General features: G+C 32.2%; 3 protein-coding genes across 3 annotated transcripts; 2 read left to right on the forward strand and 1 right to left on the reverse strand.

The window, feature by feature from the left end:
- Positions 1-3,070: 3,070 nt before the first annotated feature.
- LOC102581839 (mitogen-activated protein kinase kinase kinase A-like) lies at positions 3,071-4,218 on the forward strand. Its single transcript, XM_006364100.2, has one exon. It carries the CDS (start codon positions 3,153-3,155, stop codon positions 4,161-4,163), a length of 1,011 nt encoding a protein of 336 aa, XP_006364162.1. The 5' UTR covers positions 3,071-3,152; the 3' UTR covers positions 4,164-4,218.
- Positions 4,219-8,247: 4,029 nt separating this feature from the next.
- On the forward strand, positions 8,248-9,381 carry LOC102582171 (mitogen-activated protein kinase kinase kinase A-like). Its single transcript, XM_006364101.2, has one exon. The coding sequence runs from the start codon at positions 8,292-8,294 to the stop codon at positions 9,294-9,296; it is 1,005 nt and encodes a 334-aa protein (XP_006364163.1). The 5' UTR covers positions 8,248-8,291; the 3' UTR covers positions 9,297-9,381.
- A 3,338-nt stretch (positions 9,382-12,719) lies between these two features.
- Positions 12,720-19,641, reverse strand: LOC102582495 (cyprosin-like). The gene is made up of 14 exons (XM_006364102.2): positions 19,532-19,641; positions 18,059-18,423; positions 17,907-17,967; positions 16,982-17,076; positions 16,795-16,907; positions 16,436-16,604; positions 16,308-16,347; positions 16,126-16,190; positions 15,323-15,436; positions 14,794-14,858; positions 14,369-14,522; positions 14,170-14,289; positions 13,736-13,824; positions 12,720-13,033 (listed from the first exon to the last, which is right to left on the reverse strand). Exons 2-14 carry the CDS (start codon positions 18,413-18,415, stop codon positions 12,949-12,951), a joined length of 1,527 nt encoding a protein of 508 aa, XP_006364164.1. The 5' UTR covers positions 18,416-18,423; positions 19,532-19,641; the 3' UTR covers positions 12,720-12,948.
- Positions 19,642-20,385: the final 744 nt, after the last annotated feature.

Raw genomic sequence — 20,385 nt, forward strand, 5'->3', positions numbered from 1 at the left:
AATATTAATTTTTTTATTTGTTAGCACAATTAAGAATTTTGAGCGGAAGTAAAAACTAAGTGATCTATTATGGGTCAATATGGATACCTATATTTAATTCATTTTGACCATATTTGTAGAGACTCTTAAAATAGCTTGAAGCTCATATTTAACCAATTAAAATAGGACAAATTACCGAAATACATACATTTTGTTTCACTTATTTCCATTATCCCCTATTACTTTTAAAAATCTCCAAAATCCCTTATTTCTTTAATGTATCGAGCTACATATTAATGTATCCGAGACAGTATTTAATGTATTCGAGCTACATATTAATGTATCCAAGCTTCAATTATTGTATCCATTTTTTTATATAATTTTTAAGGGATTAATGTAATTAGAAACGTATTAGGGATGGATTGTAATTTCACATTAAAACTATGGGATTTATGTAATTTGTCCATTAAAATATGAGTGATCCAAGTCATTAAATATGAATAAAATGAACTCATTTCATTAATATGGGCTGAAATTGCCATCCCTAGACAACGCACACTTTAGATCCAAAAATTGGAGTATTAATTATGTCATATGTTAAATACCTGTCACTCGATGAATGATTTCTTTTTCAACCAACTTTCCTCATCAAGAAAATAATTAAGGAGACTAACCAATTCAAATTAAAGTGCTTAAATTTGTATTAAGTAAAGAGCCACGTGACTTGAGCTTAACTATCTCATAATCATTATCTAACTCACATGCCACGCCTTGATGGGAAAGCATGGTATGGCAATGAATGGTTGTTGAATTACTCCCACGGTTTCAGTTTATTTATCTGATTTTGATTTGACACAAAAATTTAAAAAACAAAATAATTTTTTTAATCATATGATTTTAAAATAAAAATAAGTCAAATGTATCAACATATCCTTTAATCTTAGAGTCTTAAATATGACACCTGGAAAATTAGAGTTAAAAGAGTGTACAAAAAAAAGGATATGTTCTTTTTAAAAATGGAATAAAAAGAAAAGGAAGATAAATAAATTAAATCGGAGAAAATAATATATATATTCTAATATCTGCTTGATTTGGTAGATTTAAATGCTATTTTTCAAAATATTTTGATTTTGGCTTTTAATTTTGTACTGCCCCACCTAAATGTTATTCAAAGAGTCAAATTCATTTCCATTTGGTGAAATTTGTTGCAACTTCTTTCACATACTTTATCCCATTTTTGTTCTTTTAACTTCTCTTAAAGTCAAATCACTATTATGTCTTCTAATTAAATACACTTTGCAACTCAATCTACTTAATAATATATCAATTAGTGCGACTTTGTCAATACATGTACTCTTCGAAGCACCATCACTAAAATCATGAAAGACCGTCAATTGACCTTTGAATACTTTCATCGAAAAATTTTATTATATACATAAAAAAAAAATTACATACTAAGTATATAAATCAAAGATTATTTTTTTTATGTATATGTACTGAAAGTCTGAAACTGCTTGTGCCTATTATAATATGCACACCAAATACGCGTGACATTTCGTGGAGTATTCAAGTAAAGGGATTATTATAACTATTATTATGGAGTAATATATAGATACGTTGAAATTGTGTGTGCCGTTTATAATATACGCACATTATTTTAAATAAGTAAGTAACCAGTAATAGTTGAGAAGTCAACATCAAATGGAAACTTGTGGAAAAATTGAAGGTAGGATTGAGAAAAACACACTTTTGCCACATTGAAAGATTTTCATACACTTGATTGTGAAGCTAACTTTTTGTTACTGTTATTTTAATGGATTAAAGCTTCTCAACGTGTATATGAATTATGATTCTTCCTTTCATGATGAAAAAAACAATTTCTCATGAATATTAATAATATTTGATTTTTGAAAGGCAAAAAATAATAAATATTTTAGAATAGAAGGAACATTTAACCCTTTGATATTTATCTCTATCTGTTTTTCAAACGTTAAATATTCTTATAGATTACAAAAGACACGTCTTTGATTGTAAACCTTGACGTATATAGTTCATATAAGGAAAATGACCTAAATACACATCTTATTTTATCATAATTTCTTAAAATTTCCTATACCTTCTAAAAAAATTCAAAACTTTCCTCTCGGATACATCACCTCCTTCTTGCTGATACATTCCTACCTCCCTCTCGGATACATCATATCTCTCCTCTCTCTAATACATCCCTCCTCTTTCGGATACATTCCTCCCCTCTCTAATACTTTCCTCTCCTATGTATCTGGATGTCATATCCCCTCTTTGATACATCCCTCCCCTCTCGGATACACCCCTCCCATATATTTGGATGTCTGCTAATGTATTCAAAAGTTCAATGATGTATCCAGAATCCATAAATTTTAAGGGATTATGCTAATTTGAAAAAATAGTAGGAAAATAATGTAATTAACTCTTAACATTATGAGATTTATGTAAATTATACTTAATATAATCTTCCACTTCTTGTTTTATACCCTAATGTCTTAGACTTCCCAATTCTATAATTTTGCCAAAAAACAAATTCGATTGACTTCATGCTTGTCAAGTTCTATGAATTTAAATATTATTATAAAATATTGGTGGATAAACATGCAACAAATGTCAATGAATTGAAACCTATCAAAAAGTGGAATATTCTGAAGAAGTCAGTAGAAAGTTTTTGTTGGTTCTTCAACCAACTCTCTTGAAAAGATACTCATTTATTAACACCTATAAAACAACCCAATCCAACTTATCAAATTGATATGTACTACTTTAAAATTTAAAATGCAATGTATTGCCACGTGCAGACAAATCCAATTGGGCAAGTAATTGTAGTTCTTAAGCCTACTCAATCTGCCGCATGGCCATAACCATTTAGCCACGTTGTAAATCCTCTTAAATCAATTTTCAAACACTATGGAATAAAGGGAAAAAAAAGTGGCCACGTAAGCTCTACCCAACTAATTTGGAATTCTAGCACTATTTTATTTTCCTATATTCATATTAAATTGCGATTAAATCTGAATTTGTGACAAAAAGTGTGTATATATATATATATATATATGTACTTCTTAGTTGCTGCTCCAAAAGAAACTAAAAACAGAACACTCTTCTTACACTTTCTATCCATCTTCTTCTTCTTCTTTTCTTCCTAAATGGATTGGATCAGAGGACATACCATCGGCCACGGCTCCTCTGCTGCCGTCTGGGCCGCCAAATCACGTTTCTCAGGTGAAGTTTTTGCTGTTAAGTCAGTGGAGCTATCAAAGTCACAGTTGTTGCAAAAGGAGCAGAAAATTCTGTCGGAATTGAGCTCCCCTTATATAGTTAGCTACAAGGGGTACGATGTTACAAAAGAGAAGGAAAAACTCATGTTTAATCTTATGATGGAGTATATGCCGGACGGCACACTTTCTGATGAAATTCGAAAACAGGATGGTTGGGTTAACGAGCCGTTGATTGGGTATTATACGAAGCAAATTGTACAAGGATTAGAGTACTTACATTCAAGGGGTATAGCACACTGTGACATTAAGGGGCAAAACATTTTGTTAAGTAAAACCGGTGCCAAAATCACAGATTTTGGTTGTTCCAGGTGGGTTGATCCGGCGAACATGGACGGTGGTGCAAACCCAATTGGAGGAACGCCAATGTTTATGGCACCAGAGGTGGCGCGTGGGGAGGAACAGGGGTGTCCTGCAGATATTTGGGGATTGGGATGTACAATTATTGAAATGGCCACTGGTGGATCGCCATGGACTAATGTGACAAACTCAGCTTCATTACTTTACAAAATTGCATTTTCTGGGCAATCCCCTGAAATCCCAAAGATTCTCTCTTTACAAGCAAGGGATTTTTTAAACAAATGCTTGATAAGAGATCCAAGAGAAAGATGGACAGCTAAAGAGCTCCTCAAACACCCATTTCTAGAAGAATCCAATTTGAATTCAACTTCAACAAATCAAAATTTTGTGACGAGGTCGCCAACAAGCATTCTTGATCAAGACATATGGAATTCAGTAGAGGAATCAGAAACTACGATATTACAAACAGTTAGCTCTCCTCTGCGAAGATTAAGAGATTTGAGTTCAAATTCAGGAGAATTGAATTGGAGATGGAATGATGATCAGATGTGGATCACAGTTAGAAGTAGCAATAATGAATAACTCATGGAACAATGATCTTGCTCTGTTCTAAATAGTTACAGTAATATTCAGTGTACAGATCCATTAACCAAGAATTAATATTCAAAAGATTTTCTATTATCTCCGACCAATAGCCAATAGACATATATATTCTACGTGACATAATATCCTGCTTCTCAAGAAAGGGAGTATATTCAAATTCATGGCAAGTGAACTTTACGTAATTCTTATTAGTTTGGAAAAAGCCACATAAACTGTGTGTGTAATGAGACAGCTCAGCTAGCAAATTTCATTTGTTTTACAACTAATATAAATAATAAATAAAATACATGAATCTGTAATTTTGAGCAGTACCACACGACAAGTTTAAATTTAAATTTGTCTGAAAGCTAAAGTCACACGTGACTCATGAGGTTTAACATAACTAGCCCATCTGTCATCCAGATATTTCAAAGAGTTCGGAATCAAAGTAATATCCTTCTCCTCAAAAGAATCAAATTAACTCGTGGTTGAGCATAGATTTTGAATCAAATATTTTTTTAAAAAAAACTTATTTGTTTGATCATAAAATTAGATTTGATTTTGAAAATCTAATCTTCAAGTTTTCAAAACTAGTTCAGACCAACTTCTGGATTTTTAGGACTTCCCTTCACAAAATTTCAAAAAAAAATAAGTAAAATGCATATCTAAACACAATTTCAAGAACTCAAATTTTTAAATTTCAACTTCAAAATTTATGGTTCTTGCGTGCCTGCATACTTCTATTCTCAATTGTCATCGAGCTACTGCTCACTTCATATCAAAGTTGTACATTTTTAATATCTTACAGATTTTAAGCAAACTACAATTAAAAAATAAAATGCACGGACACGCGTATTCAAACTCGGGTACTTTGCATGTTTTGTGCAACGCATTGCCATTGCATTATTAGAATCTATTGTTTCTAAGGGTGTTCAAACTAATATATATATCAATATAAAGTAAAATTTGAATTATATATATAGTATAATTTTTCGACAAAAGATATTGAACTGAACACCCTAAAGACTGACACCATCATAGCTCCGCCTCGTAAACAGTATACTGTATAGTACTTTTTCTTCCCATTTTTGTCCAAATATTCATGTAACTGTTATTTAAATTGATATTTTAAAAAATGGTTTAAATCAACCTCGCATGATCATTAGCTAACCCACAAGTCACAAGCCACGCCTCCATAAATGGGACAGCATGGCATGGCAAATGGAGTACCATTAATTAAATAATTAGTAATTAATTAGTGGTAGTTGATTTGTAATCTAGTCTAATAATTAATTGTTAGATTTAGATGCTAATTTTTAAAACTAGTACTGCGTCATACCGCATGAGGACCAAGGGATGAGAAAAATCTTTTTTTTTCTTGCTTTTACTTTAATACTAAACTATACCTATTTTGTCACTAATTAGCTCCAGTTTAGTTGTAGATTTTGAGATTAAAAAAATTGAGTTTTTAAAGTCGCGATGTTTTTGAATTTAAAATTGTATTTAGACATATTCCTTTTGTCTCTATTTACTTGTTCATTTCTTACTTTGCACACCTATTAGGAAAATAATAATTGACATAGTGAGTTTAATATTCTATCCCAATTAATTGATAGAATAACAAAATCAACTTACTCATTAAAGAAAAGAAGTTCTATCTTTTTCAAAAACATTAACTCTCTAAAGAAATTGATGGTATAATATGTACAAAATATTATTTTTTCTTGATTTGTCAAAATTGGACTAGTAAAAAGGGACAGAGGGAGGAGTACATTATACTTGGAAAAAAAAGAACTTTTGTGACTAAAAGTTAAATTTCTCTCAATTAGTTTTTGAAACTTGAAAACTTTTTGAGGACGTATGTTTAAAATCTCATCCAAAAATTTATGGCTAAACAAATATATATTTGAAGATAAAAATTTAAAATCTATAGCCAATCGGCAATGCTCTTGAAAGCTATTCAAATTATGAATATGTGACAAGTTTAGTCACAATGGTCTATATCATGACTACTTGTCGAATATTCTTTATTTATTTACTATGTAGATAAATAATACATTGGTATTGATATTGTGTGTCTTAATTAATACTCACACCATGTGCACAAGCCATTTCATGGAATATAAATATATAGATGCTATGTCTCTTATAGAAGGTAAAAGAAAACTAAAAGAATAAACAGTTGAAAAGAAAAAGAAGTTGTTCAAAACACATTTTAAATAGTTAAGCAAGTTGGTATCTAATAAGAAACTTGTGGAAAATTGAAGGTATGATTGATGCACTTTTCACAAAACACACTTTGCCACATTGAATTAAATTTTCATACACTTGATGTAGAAGCTACGAACCACTTACTAAAAGGCCAACTTTTTGTCACAGTGTTTTGGAATGGTTTAAATAACCTCTCAACGTATATATGATTCTTACTTTAGCATCACGAAAAAGCAATATCTCATATTACTTTTAGAAGGGGATGATCTTGAGTTTCGAAATGGTCTTGATGATATTGATGATAATGAGCAGTGACGATGTTAAGATTTTCATTAAGGAGGTTCAATATAGGAAGAAATAAGCACACCTACTATAGTTGAAGGGAATTCGACATATACTATATATACATTATAAAAATGATTTTCACCATGTATAATATTCTGTTGAAGGGGGTTGGGATGAATCCCTAGCCCTAAGTTGGCTCTGCCTCTGATAATAACAATCTTGATGCTAGTGAAGCTAACGATTGTGATCTTGATACAGAGTTGGCATTTCATAAGCCAAATCAAGATGGAATCTGATCAGTCATTTAACAATGATTAATAAATGCAAATCTTTGTTTAATTAAATCACTTAACCATGATAATAAGTTGAATTGATATGATATAAAGATATAATTATTTATGGTTTTGCTTCCTCAATTGCCTTTCTTGTCTTCATTTCACTTTGTTGACCAATTTAACCATTTTTTAAAATTTTAACTCTTTGTCTATTTTGAAAGATTACATATCCTCATGATTTTAAAAAAAAGAAGATATCTTTGATTGTAATCTACAACTTCTTGTTTATTTTCCTAAGGTCTTTAAAGACTTCCCAATACTATAATTTGCCAAAAATTTTCAATTGACTTTATGCTTGTCCTGTTCTTGAAATTTAAATTCTATTGTAAATTTGATGGATAAGCATGTACTAACAAATTCAATGCCTACCAAAAATTGGAATATTCTCAAGAACTCGGTAAAAAGTTTTATTAGTTCTTTAACCAAAACTCTCATGAAAAGATACTCATTTATCGGTTAATCTTCAAAAGTGGTTACACAATAACCCTATCTACCACCATCCAACTTGTTTCAATCAATATAAATTGAAAGATTAAATACATTGAATTGATATGTACTTCTTTAAACTGCAATGTTTTGCCACGTGGCGAGAACAAAATTGGCCACGTAATGGTACATAGTCTAGGCTAACAGGACATCAGTCGTCGAAAAATTATATTATATATATAGAATATAAATATTTCGATCAAAAATTATTTTTCATATATATATATATATATATATGAATATTGGATATTCTTAACAAAATTTCTGACTTCGTCACACCAGTTTACACAAGCTGCCGTATGGCCATAACCATTTGGCCACGTTGTAAATCCCGTTAAACCAATTTTCAAACTCTATGGAGTAAAAGGAAAAAAAGAGGCCACCTAAGCTCTACCCAACTAATTTGGAATTTCTCGACATTCACCATATTTTATATATATTATTATATATGAAATTTTGTACGAAATATTTTGATCAAAATTTATTTTTCATATATACATATTGAATATTAGATATTTATAACAAAATTTCTGGCTTCTCCACTAGACCTTCAGTTTACTGAAGCTGCCGCATGGCCATAACCATTTAGCCACGTTGTAAATCCCGTTAAATCAATTTTCAAACTCTATGGAGTAAAGGAAAAAAAAAAGTGGCCACCTAAGCTCTACCAAACTAATTTGGAATTTCTAGAAATTACACCTTATTATATATATATATATATATACATAATATATTCCTCCATTGTAGCTCCAAAACAAACGAAAAACAGAGCATTTTCTAATATTCTTACACTTCCTACCAATCTTCATAAATGGATTGGACCAGAGGGCATATAATAGGCCACGGCTCCACTGCTGCCGTCTGGGCCGCCAAATCACGATTCTCAGGTGAAGTTTTTGCTGTTAAGTCAGTGGAGCTATCCAAGTCACAGTTATTGCAAAAGGAGCAGAAAACTTTGTCCGAATTGAGCTCCCCTTATATAGTTAGCTACAAGGGGTATGATATTACAAAAGAGAATGACAAACTCATGTTTAATCTTATGATGGAGTATATGCCGGACGGTACACTTATCGATGAAAATCGGAAACAGGGTGGTCGGATTAACGAGCCGTTGATTGGGTATTATACGAAGCAAATTGTTCAAGGACTAGAGTACGTACATTCAAGGAGCATAGCACACTGTGACATAAAGGGGCAAAACATTTTGTTAGGTAAAACCGGTGCCAAAATTGCCGATTTTGGTTGTGCCAGGTGGATTGATCCGGCAGACAGGGGCGGTGATGCTAAATCAATGGGAGGAACGCCGATGTTCATGGCACCGGAGGTGGCGCGTGGGGAAGAACATGGGTGTTCAGCAGATATTTGGGGATTGGGATGTACAATTATTGAAATGGCCACTGGTGGATCGCCATGGACTAATGTGACAAACGCAGCTTCATTGCTTTACAAAATTGCATTTTCTGGGAAATCCCCTGAAATTCCTAAATTCCTCTCTTTACAAGCAAGGGATTTCTTAAGCAAATGCTTGATAAGAGATGCAAAAGAAAGATGGTCAGCTAAACAACTCCTCAAACATCCATTTCTTGAGGAATCCGATTTGAATTCCGCGGCAAATCAAGATTTTGTTACAAGCTCCCCAACAAGCATTCTTGATCAAGACATATGGAATTCAGTAGAGGAATCAGAAACTACGATATTACAAACAGTTAGCTCTCCTCTGCAAAGGGTAAGAGAATTGGGTTCGAATTCAAGAGAATTGAATTGGAGATGGAATGATGATCACAGATGGATCACAGTTAGAAGGAGCAATGAATAACTCAGATTGATGTCTCTTGCTGTAAATTTTGTACAGATCCATTAATCTAGAGTTGGATAATATGAAATCTACTTTTTATTCATAAGCGTAACAATATTTTTAGGCGTCTTTACATAAATCTCACTAGTTTAGGAACTAATTAATTAGATACACTATATTTTACAATATTACGTATCTTATCAGATTTTGATGCCTCCAAATACGTTCAGATACATGTATTATCTCGGATACATGTGGTCAAATTTATGTATAATTTATTCTATTACATTGTATCAAAGTGGATCTGTATGTATCTGAGATATATAGTAATTTTTTCTCGCTTCCCTGGCCTCTCTCTCATCTCACTTGTCACTCTCTCATGTATCCGATGTCCTAAATACATGGGAATCGCTTCAGATACATACAAATACATGTATCTAGTGTGATTCACATGTATCTGGGCTACAAACGAATCTCGCTCGCCTCTCTCCCTATTTTTGTATATCTGGTAGCAAATATATATATATATATACACACACCTAAGAAACTCTTAATTAGTGATAACATACGTAATATTTTGAAAGTATATATAATAATAATATGTATGATAATAAAGTATATCTAATTATATATTTTTTCCTTTTTTTAATCCTTAACACCACATGACCGTATAAGCTAAGTAACAATATTGAGTTTCATATTATAATGGTTTTATTTTGCGTAGAATATTAATGAAATAATGCTGAAATCTTTGCAATCAGTAAGAAAATAAGGATAATGATCACTTGAAGATAGTGACTACTACAGATAAAAGAAGATTGAAATAAACTTTAAAAATTTAAGTGGTTTAAGGAATTTATACATTAGAAAAGAAAAGGAGATAAAACCTAAGATAAAAAAGTAGACAGAGAAAGACGCAATAAACATGTATGTGGACATGATTTCAAGTGACCGTTTCTTGGTCCTTTTTAATAAGAAATGAAATTAAACTCTTACCACTTTACACTTTTCAAGTTTTGAAATTATGGATCACCTATTGGCTCTAAAATTTTCATTTAAGTGACATCCAACTTAGATGGCGAGTTGGGATAAATTTGAACGGATTAAAATATATTATTAAAATTATTTGGATTGAGATGTGTCAAATCAAGATGAGTTAAATAAGGGATCATAGCTCATTCATTTAACTTGTACCAAATTCAAATTTCTCTATTTAATTTTTTACTTCTCATAGCAATTTGTTTGACTATGAAACAAAACTAATATATTAGACTACATATATATATCATTATATCACCCCTAAAATAAATTAATTTTAAAAAGTTTTTAACAAGATATTTCATAAATCAATTTGAGGCGTATAGATAAGGTGAAAAATCGATAACTTAAAATGGGTAGATAAATGAATAAGCAAATCATTTATCCGTTCAAACTTGAACCGACCATTCATATTTTTGTGGATTAAGTTTACCAATACTTTGAGATAACACCCATCACTTGATTCCCATGGCACTTGCCATTTACCAACCGCAAATACTGAAAGGTGTCAACTACTATTATTTTTTTCGATTCAATTCGTTTTACTTTCTTTTTTAGTCCATTTAAAAAAAAAAATTGACAACTTTTAATTTTTAATATTTCATATAACATATTTAAGAGTTAAGACTATAAAGATTAAAGAAAATTTTGATACATTTCTGATTTTACATATTTTTAATTTAAGATTAAAATTTTTCTTTAGTTTTATATTTCATATCAATTAAAACTAGATAAATAATTTAAAACAGAGAGAATACTATTATCCAGTTGAGAAATATAAGAAGTTAAATTATCTTAGCTGTTCACGTTTTATAAAGTTACCCAAATGGAGAAAGAAATTGATGTTATATTAAAGCTGATGCCAACTGCCAAGTGTAGTAAAGTTATTGGGCAGACTGTGGTGAACTTTACGTATTCCTATAAGTTTGGAATTAGCAAGAAGCTGTCTGTCTCTGTGGTGGGACAGCTAGTAAGTCTCAGCAGTACACACGTGAGGTTTTCTTGGGTTTTTTTTTATCTAATGTTGGATATTCATATTGCAGCTCGATCAAATTTGAATTTATGTCGGAAAATTTTATATTGGTGGTAAAGCGCTTTCTATCAAAGGAAACTCTGTAGACTGTACCTAGGGGACTCAAATCCAGAATCTCTAATTAAGGATGAAGGAATATTTATCACTCCATACAATCCGAGATCTCAAATTAAGGATGAAGGAATACTTATCGCTCTATTTCAATTTGTTTGATCTATTTTGAATTGGTACAAAATTAAAGATGATAAAGAGATTTTAAAATTTAAGACACCATTGTTTAGACACTATTAATTTTATGGTCTTAAACAAGCTATGTAGAAAATTGAAATTAAAGAGTTGCTAAAAAGAGAGAGTGTTTTTTTTTTGAGAGAGAGTATTACTTTCTCCGTTCATAATAATTTGGTCCTTGACGTTGACTTGACACATTATTTAAGAAATTTTCAATTAGAAGTATATTTTAATTTCGTGCGCAAACACTTGTTTAATGATCAAATTTGGACTAGTTTGGGGGGATTAATGAGTAGGTTGTTTCTTTTTTCCTTTTGCTTATTATGTACAGAGGACTCTTAAGTTTTTTTTTAGCGTTTGAATATTTATTTACTTTCTGTTTTTCAAATGTAAAAAACTTCTCCAAAAAAAGCAAGATATTAATTAACTATATTGTTAAACTGTCATTTATAGAAAAGAGTTTATGGTTTTGGAAACAATCATTTGAAAATATCTTTGCACACGGAAGCTCATCATCTTTAATTTTAACATTATTTCTTTATCCTTTTGTTCCATTTAGTCACATTTTGCAAAATGTGGTGGAGATACTACTTTTTTTTCCAATGATAAAAAGTATAAACCTTTTGATCTTTCATAAAATAAGGTTTTCTTTTTCAACTTTGAACAAATAAATCAATAATATATTCAGCGTAATTTTATAAGTAGAATCTGAAAAAGATGACATATATGTAACCTTATTCCTACGTTACATATTCCTACCTTGTGAAGGTAATGAAAGTCGACGACAAACAAATGGAGTTGGTTTGAAGAAGAAGAAGTTTAGAACTTTATATAATGCCTTTTCAACGAAAAGTGAAAGAAGTTGCAACTAATTTCACCAAAACTGCAATTTTCACTCAACAAACAAAATAATCTACCTCTTTAATTTAGTGGTGAAGTGAAAGTTAACCAACTTTTATTTCTATTTTAATCTTGGCTCTATCAATTATTAGAGATTACTAGTAATATTTTACTTTTTAACGGTTATGATTAAATTACTTGATTAGATTAATATTAACATAAAATATGAATTAAAAAATTTACCTCACATACAATAACTTTTCATAATAGACATGTTCTTTCATGAACATATAGTACTTAAAAGATGAGTAATTTTGCTGTGCCATAAAACAAACCGTTGCATAATTAGCATTACAAATTAGCCAGAAATTACGAAAGACGAGCAATTAATCTGTCATTACACAGTAGCTGTTAAAAAAAAACCAGCAAACAGATTCAAGCATCAGTTATTTATTTACACGCGCAGACAATTTTCTCGTTCAAAAGACAACGTGATACTTAAGAGGGCATAACACAGAAATAAACAAGAGGCATTTAAGCTGCTTCCGCGAAACCAACTCTCATTTTCTCGGAGTCAAACACTGTGTGGTAGCGACCCATGAAAACATCTCCCAAGATCCTGTAACAAATGAATAACATCATATAAATTATAGTCAAATTTTTAGTGCACGCTCAACAAACAACACGAAGTGTAAGGGATGCATGGATTGCCCTTGAGCGAATTTCTCTTGATCAGTTTCATGTTTGAATATTGCATAGAAGCTTAGCATTGAATAGTTTAGAAAGACTTTGCAGAGCAGAACTTCAAAAGAAGAGTACTTGTACAAATGTTACAGTGAAATCTGAACACACAACTATCGACAAAATGGATATTTAGTTCTCAGAATACTATCAGAATAAATAACATCAAAGAAATTGATAATTTTCTACGTTTTTTGGTTTATGAAACCTACATATAAAGAATACTTCTAATTAATGTGAATCTATTTGACTGGGCATGGTGTTTAAGAAAGAGAATTCTGAGACTTATAATGGTATAACATTTGTGTCGCTAAACAACATTTGAAACTTGTGGTATTAAACATTGTCATAACATTTGTGTGGCTAGACAAGCTTGTCATCGAAGGATAAGATGGGAAATTTAAGTTAAATTATTTCCAAAATTGGAAGAGGTCAGACTGAAGCAAAATAAAGTCATAAAATCTGGACTGGAGGGAGTAATAATTTTCATTGAGGTGATTCATAGAAGCTCATTATTGTGGCCTCAATAAAACATACTAGTGAATAGTGGGAGTGCAGAACACAAAGCAGAGAGGCATACCAAAGGGGTCCACGAGGTGGCGGCACATCTAATGCTGTGAATCCACTTATGCACTGCGTAACAGGAGCCTCACCAACTTTAAGGACATACTGTACAGTAACAACCACAAAAAAGAGTGTCAAGTACTATAGATATCAGCATATTTGCATTTTGCCAATGTGATTGGTTCATGCTATATATTTTTCGAAGACTACTATTTCGGGACCTGTTTTGGGGAAAACAAAGACAGTAAAGATCCTTCATTCTAGTGTTAAATTGTTAAATCAATCTCCAAAAAGCATCACTTGGTTAAAAAATAGACAAAACAAGGTAGTCTAGAATGCCCCTTTTTTCTTGAAAAGAATTGGCTGGTTATGGATTTGCCTATTCGACACGTGTTCTCTGAAGCAATATCTTAAATGAGACGAAGCATCAGTAGATCAGATAAAAATTACCTGCTGCGGCGTCAGCTCAAATGTTTTATTACCAACGGTAAAGGAAACATTAGGCATGGAAGCAAGGCTGTTGCAATTAACTGCAGATTCTCCCATCGGACTGGGCAATCGGTCGCAAAGCTGCAGTTGGGATTTGAATAAACCTTGAGATCTCAATTAACTGACATTCACTTTACATTATGTATAAAATCTACCTCACCTTATTCATATAGTCAAAGATTCTATCTGCAGTTTCATTTCGCCTTAATTGGTTTTGCATCCATACCACAGCCATCTCACAAACCCTGCACATCTCGTCATGCACGCCATTCGAAGCCTCATTGTGTTTGTCCACCACACTCTCAATAATCATGCTGCATATAGAATTAAACATTAATAATTGGTCCAGACTCTAGACATACAGCAATAAAAATGATGAATGTGTTCAAATAAACAGCAAGTAGAACCTGCAGAAACTTCATGCGACAATAAATTGTTCATTTTTTCGCTAACGGTAATCACTAGAGTAAGATGGTTGATAACACTGATGAGATACCAGTCTTATGGCATGTGTATATTTAATCGTTTCTAATTATAATCATTTCAAATGCAAAATGTTGAACATGCAGATATATTTAACCTCACCTAACATCTCGTCCACCATCTCTGGAGCATAAATTGATTTGGGAGCAGATCTGCTGAGGCGCCGCCTGTAAGCATAGGCGGGAAAACTAGACTCAGATTCTAATATCAAATGCAGTAAGCTGCTCAAAATTAGTACCTTGACACAGTAAGGTGTCGGTGAAGACATTCAGATGCAGTGGAGGAGACACCTTGTAGCAAGAGGTGTCATCCATAATTTTCAATGTGATGTGTGCTCATCCATAATTTTCAATGTGTGTGTGCTCATCCATAATTTTCAATATGCGTGTGCGCACACACGTGGGGATATGTAATAAGTCAACAAAGCTTGAAAATAATACAAAGTAAAATAGCAGTTTGAGACAGAAGTAGCGTTAGAACCCCACATCCTCAGATCTAAACCCTTGCACAAGCCAAATCAGTGGCAATAGGCTCCACTATATGTGCAAAATCCTGTGTATAACACTGTTTGGGTGAAGCCAAATAAATTCTCTAGAATGATTATAGGAAAGATACTTAGCAGATGTCATACCTTTGATTCGAGTAGATCCAGTATAGTTTTTCCATATTCACTGACTACTGACTTGCACTCCTGGCTGACAACTCCTGACGCTCCAATAGCATGATTAATTTGAGTAATAATGGTCTGAAAAAAGAATATATGAATGAAGAAAATTAGTTAATTCTGATGCATGTTGTTGGTGAGACTTTATTACCATAAGCAAGAAACAAACATGCATCAAGAACTCAATGATTAAACTGAACATCATGGAGTAGCAGCTGAATAAGATGTCACATGGCCCCAAAACACCTATTCCATTGTTATGAATAACGAGATCTACATAAATGTCCAAAAACTTAATGTACGTGATCAGGTCACAAGTCCCCTAACCTCTGGAATTCTTCATCTGGTGAAGAAGTGCTTGCCAATCAGACATTCTAGGATTATATTAGATGTAAAAAACCATTCCTTATTTGTAATGTTCAACTCTGTTACTGGTTAGACCACCTTTTGGGGAAAGTCCAAAGAAATTTGAGAAATATTTCTTTCAAAAAACAGAAATTCGAGGAAAGATTACTAGTCATTGACAATTCTAATAGAAGCAGTCAGAAAACGAATAAAATATTAAGACAGGTTTATACACAACAAAATCTGCAAGTTCAGTTTTTAAAAGAAAATCCATGAAGAACTAAAAGTTTGCAGTTTGCTTATCAACAAAATGTTGCAGTTCTGTGTAAGTGTTATCTGCTCAAAATTTGATGAGAAGACAATATATATATATAATTGTGGTTCTGGCTCTTATTGATTGTATTGCTGTCAAGCAAGATACATACCGTTGGTCCTGCCAATAAGGACGTTCCAGAGTCTGCAATTGCTGAACAACCACCAGAACAAAATCCTGGGGGGAAAAAATAGAAAATTAGCTTCACAAGCTACATGAAGAAAAATAGCTTGAAAATTCAGAATCATTAATTTTCACATGCAACATCACAAACAATATATCAAAAAATAATACCAGTTGTTTCACCACCGACAAGCACGTCACCCATATCAAACTGAAAATACAACATACTTTAATCAGTCCAAACAAAAGTATACAGCATAGGTGCAGATTCAATTTTAGAATTTTAATAGAAAATCCACCTGCCAGTAGCCTTTGTGAGTTACAGGAACATATGTATGTTCACCCTTGAAATGTTTGGGATCAACTCCACCGAAAACAAGTTCACCTCCTTCCTCCTCTTCAGCATTCCGATTGAACCAGAATGAGAAGACAGATTGTTTTACAAGACCTTGATTTACCATATTGTACCTAAGAAAATTATAGATGTCTCAAGACTTGTTGATTCAAGCAAGAAAATAATTTAGAAGCACATAACAGATTAAAAGAAGTAAATTCCATGAAATCAACAAGTAAGAAATCTACAAAATTCATTATTGAAATCCAAGGAAATCACCTTGAAACTATACTAATTTTTAACATATAAATATGGATAGCATACCAGACAGGGACAGCTTTCCCTACAGATATCTCTTGAAATCCAAGTCCAAGAATACCATCAAATTTGGCTGCCAAAAAGGTGATGCCTGGTTCTCGAGTTGCCTCAATAAAGTCCTATTCCCCAAAAAAAAAAAAATTAAGAAAGAAACTGACAGAGCCTATCCAAAACACTTCAATTCAATAATTACTTGATCTTTGACAACAAGATCGCCAACTTTGACATTGTCATTGCTAAAATATCCAGAAATAGATCCAGTTCCATAGTGGATTGCAGCAGATGTCCCTGCATCAAGAATGAATTGGTTGATATTTGGCAAACTATTTCCATGTGCAGGAAAAATTCACAAGAATAAATGGCAAACTAGGCAGGGCTTCTTATTCTGTCTATAGATCTCAACAATGACAGAGCTTTGTCCTAATAGATTACCTTCCGCCTATATAACATTGATATTCTGTATTTAACCATATCAGGGCATGTCACATGGAAAGCATCTTGACTTTTCTGCAATATTTAATGGTTTTTCATCATTTGACACATATTACCATAAAGGAGGACATGTTCACCACTGGAGACATGGAAGGCACTCAATCATCAGCTTTCATGGTTTATTGTGAGTGTCAAGCTCCTCTCATTTTTTCAAACATAGGGTGGAACAGATTAACTTAAGTAGTGTCTAAGCAATGCTAAAAAAAGGCATTTAAGATAAATAGTCTTCTCCTAATAAATTTGGCATGCTATGTCATGCAGTTAATCATAAATAAAATATATGCACATCAATTTTGTGAACATGCAATGAAGATGACCATCTACAATAATCCATTTTGATCTTTATCTGTTGATTGATATTAAAGTTCCAAATATTTCCAAGTGAAATTATTTTATTGCAACCTCAGCCTGACGGAGTTGTTATTCATCAGGTCATTTAACTAAATAATAGATGACTTGTTGCTATCAGTCTGTCCTTCATTGAATGAAAAGAAATCACAGCACACACCCAATCAACGAAAAAGTACATATACTCCAACAAATAAACAAAAATCACAGGTTGGACTCTAATTGAAGTAAAGAGAACGTGAAAAAAACCTAGAAACATGAGTAGTAGCATCTATTACCATTCTTTTTGTAGGTACTGGAGTGACTTGACTTGTACTTTGGGTGGAGATAACAAGCAAGCTGCATCAGATTAAATTAACATAAGGTTTCGTCGTTAAGACAAGGCAACATGTATTTGCATCAGTAATTACAACAGTATATAGCCACTCACTGAAAAATGACATTTGGCGGAGGGCACCCAAAGATTAGAACTTCCAGTATCAAAGATGACAGTGAACTTTTGAGGTGGTGAGCCAATGCTAATCTCACCAAAGTACTGAGCATCCAAGTAGTTCTTTAGTGCAATAATATCAGTGTCTGAATCTCCTACATTTCCACCTAGACGATACTTTCGTGCAGAATGCACTCCATTAGAATCGATGCCTCCAAAAACTTGGTTGGTCTGATCCAACTTCCTCTTCTTAATTCCAACTCTAACCAGTCCATCATTTGATACCGAAAACACCAAAGGGGATAAAAAAAGCAACAAGCACAGTGCAGCTAAAGAGGCTCCATATCTAGTACCCATACTTCGCACTACATAGTACATGACAATAGATCAATTAATCTTCCATTGGTACACACTATCCTTTGTCATTTACGAACCTAACACTTAAGTTAGGATAACAATACATTAACTTAAACAACTGTCTCTCTTTACATCTTCAATTTTTTACAACAAGCTCAGGTTAGAACATTTTAAACACAACAAATTTATAATGACCTATGACACAAATTCCACAAAAACTGGTACACTACAGAGAGCAAAAAACAAAGAAATAGACAGCTCCACTTCCCAACCCAACCACTTCTAGATAGCTGAAGAAATCCAAACAAGTAGATAACATATATATGCTACGTCCACCCAAAGAACCCTACCAAGGATGGGGCATGTGGGACAGAGATATTAAAACTTTATTAGACAAAATTGAAGCTCTAAGTAGACGTAATTGACATAAACTTGAACGAGAAAAAGATAATCTGCAATGACACAAATACAAAAACAACATACCCAGTGTTATCTCACAAGTTAGATATGGGGGATGGCGGTATATATGCAGACCTTACCCTACCCCTGCCTTGCGCAGGTAGAAAGGTTGTTTCCGATGGACACTCCGTATTTAACAAAACAATTTTCTTCAAGTATTCAAAGAAAAGGTAACGAAAATATAACTATCTCACTTCAATCATAAAGCATTGTCCTTAGAGACAAAGTCCAATGATATCATCATCATCATCTTAAAATCATCCTACCCACATCAATAAACTATACGCAAAGCAGAAATACAAAACCTTACAGAAACCAAAATTTCAGATTACCCCTAAAAATTGAATCTTTCTACCATCACCTCACCTGGGTCAACAAAAAAAACTATAATCTTTTTATCCTTTTTACCTCAAACAGATCAAAAAAAAAAAAGGAAGGTCAACCCAGTATCATCATTCCTCAGCTCATACAAATTTTCCCAAAACTCAGCAAAAAAAAATGAAGAAACCCCACAAATAGAAAAGTACAAATTACAACAAGAACATCAATAAAAGCTCAAATCTTGTACAATAAAACATGATATCAACAATAGGGAAACTCGATCATGTTCATATTATCTTAAAAAACAGAAAAAATAAGATGAATTATGAAACTTACCAAAGAATCTAGACCGGAAAATTTGAAAAGGTTTAGGTTTTAGGAGAAACCTAGAATGAGCAAAGCAAGAATGGTGAGTCAACTTATAGAGCTTAACTTAGCCAGTTGGGTTACTCACTTTACCCGAGGTTACATATTAAATTACTACGCATATTAAAAAATTAAAAAATTTATAAATAAATGTAAACACTTTCAATAAGAATTAATATAATCTTTTCTTGATTTGGTAGCGTCAATAATTAATAAGTGATAATATGAAAGGAAGGAAGTATTAAATTAATATATAAATATATACACGTCATGTAAATAAATTAATGGGATCTTATCTTCGAATAAAAATCAAGATAGTATGATTTTGTCAAAATTGTTTTATTTCTTTTTTGAAAAAACAAAGGAGGAAAGTGAGAAGGAACCTTCCACCAGACTTTCATTTGTCTCACTAAAAAATAGTAATTGTATGAATATTCGCCTAATTCTATTATTGAACTTTATATTCTTTTAGATTTAGATATGTATTAAGTTATTTATATATATAAAAAAAAGAGTATTTAAGTTATATATCATACTTGAAATTTAGCCTTGGAAGTATGTAATAGCCTGCAATTTATTCCCGTTCTCACCTTATTTCCTAGTTACAGGGTCAATGGTTGGTTAACAATACACATGACATGGGTTTATCTACACATGTATTTTAAGAGCCTATTCGTTATGAAATCATAATATAAAATTAGATTGATATTAAGCATACGTTTGAAAATGCAATTTCAATGTTTAAACATGTGATTTGAAATTATTTCAAATCATGATTTCATATTTTAAATTTTTCAATATATATATTTGGAAAAATTGTATGA

The sequence above is a fragment of the Solanum tuberosum genome, unplaced genomic scaffold (genome assembly GCF_000226075.1).
Source record: "Solanum tuberosum cultivar DM 1-3 516 R44 unplaced genomic scaffold, SolTub_3.0 scf00468, whole genome shotgun sequence".
Taxonomy (NCBI): Eukaryota; Viridiplantae; Streptophyta; class Magnoliopsida; order Solanales; family Solanaceae; genus Solanum; species Solanum tuberosum.

Coding starts and splice junctions, on each gene's coding strand:
- LOC102582171 (XM_006364101.2), top strand. CDS start 8,292: ATGGATTGGACCAGAGGGCATATAATAGGCCACGGCTCCACTGCTGCC.
- LOC102582495 (XM_006364102.2), bottom strand. CDS start 18,415: ATGGGTACTAGATATGGAGCCTCTTTAGCTGCACTGTGCTTGTTGCTT. Junction 17,968..18,058: donor CCGCCAAATGTCATTTTTCA/GTGAGTGGCTAT, acceptor AATCTGATGCAG/CTTGCTTGTTATCTCCACCC. Junction 14,859..15,322: donor TGGATCTACTCGAATCAAAG/GTATGACATCTG, acceptor CTATGCTTACAG/GCGGCGCCTCAGCAGATCTG.
- LOC102581839 (XM_006364100.2), top strand. CDS start 3,153: ATGGATTGGATCAGAGGACATACCATCGGCCACGGCTCCTCTGCTGCC.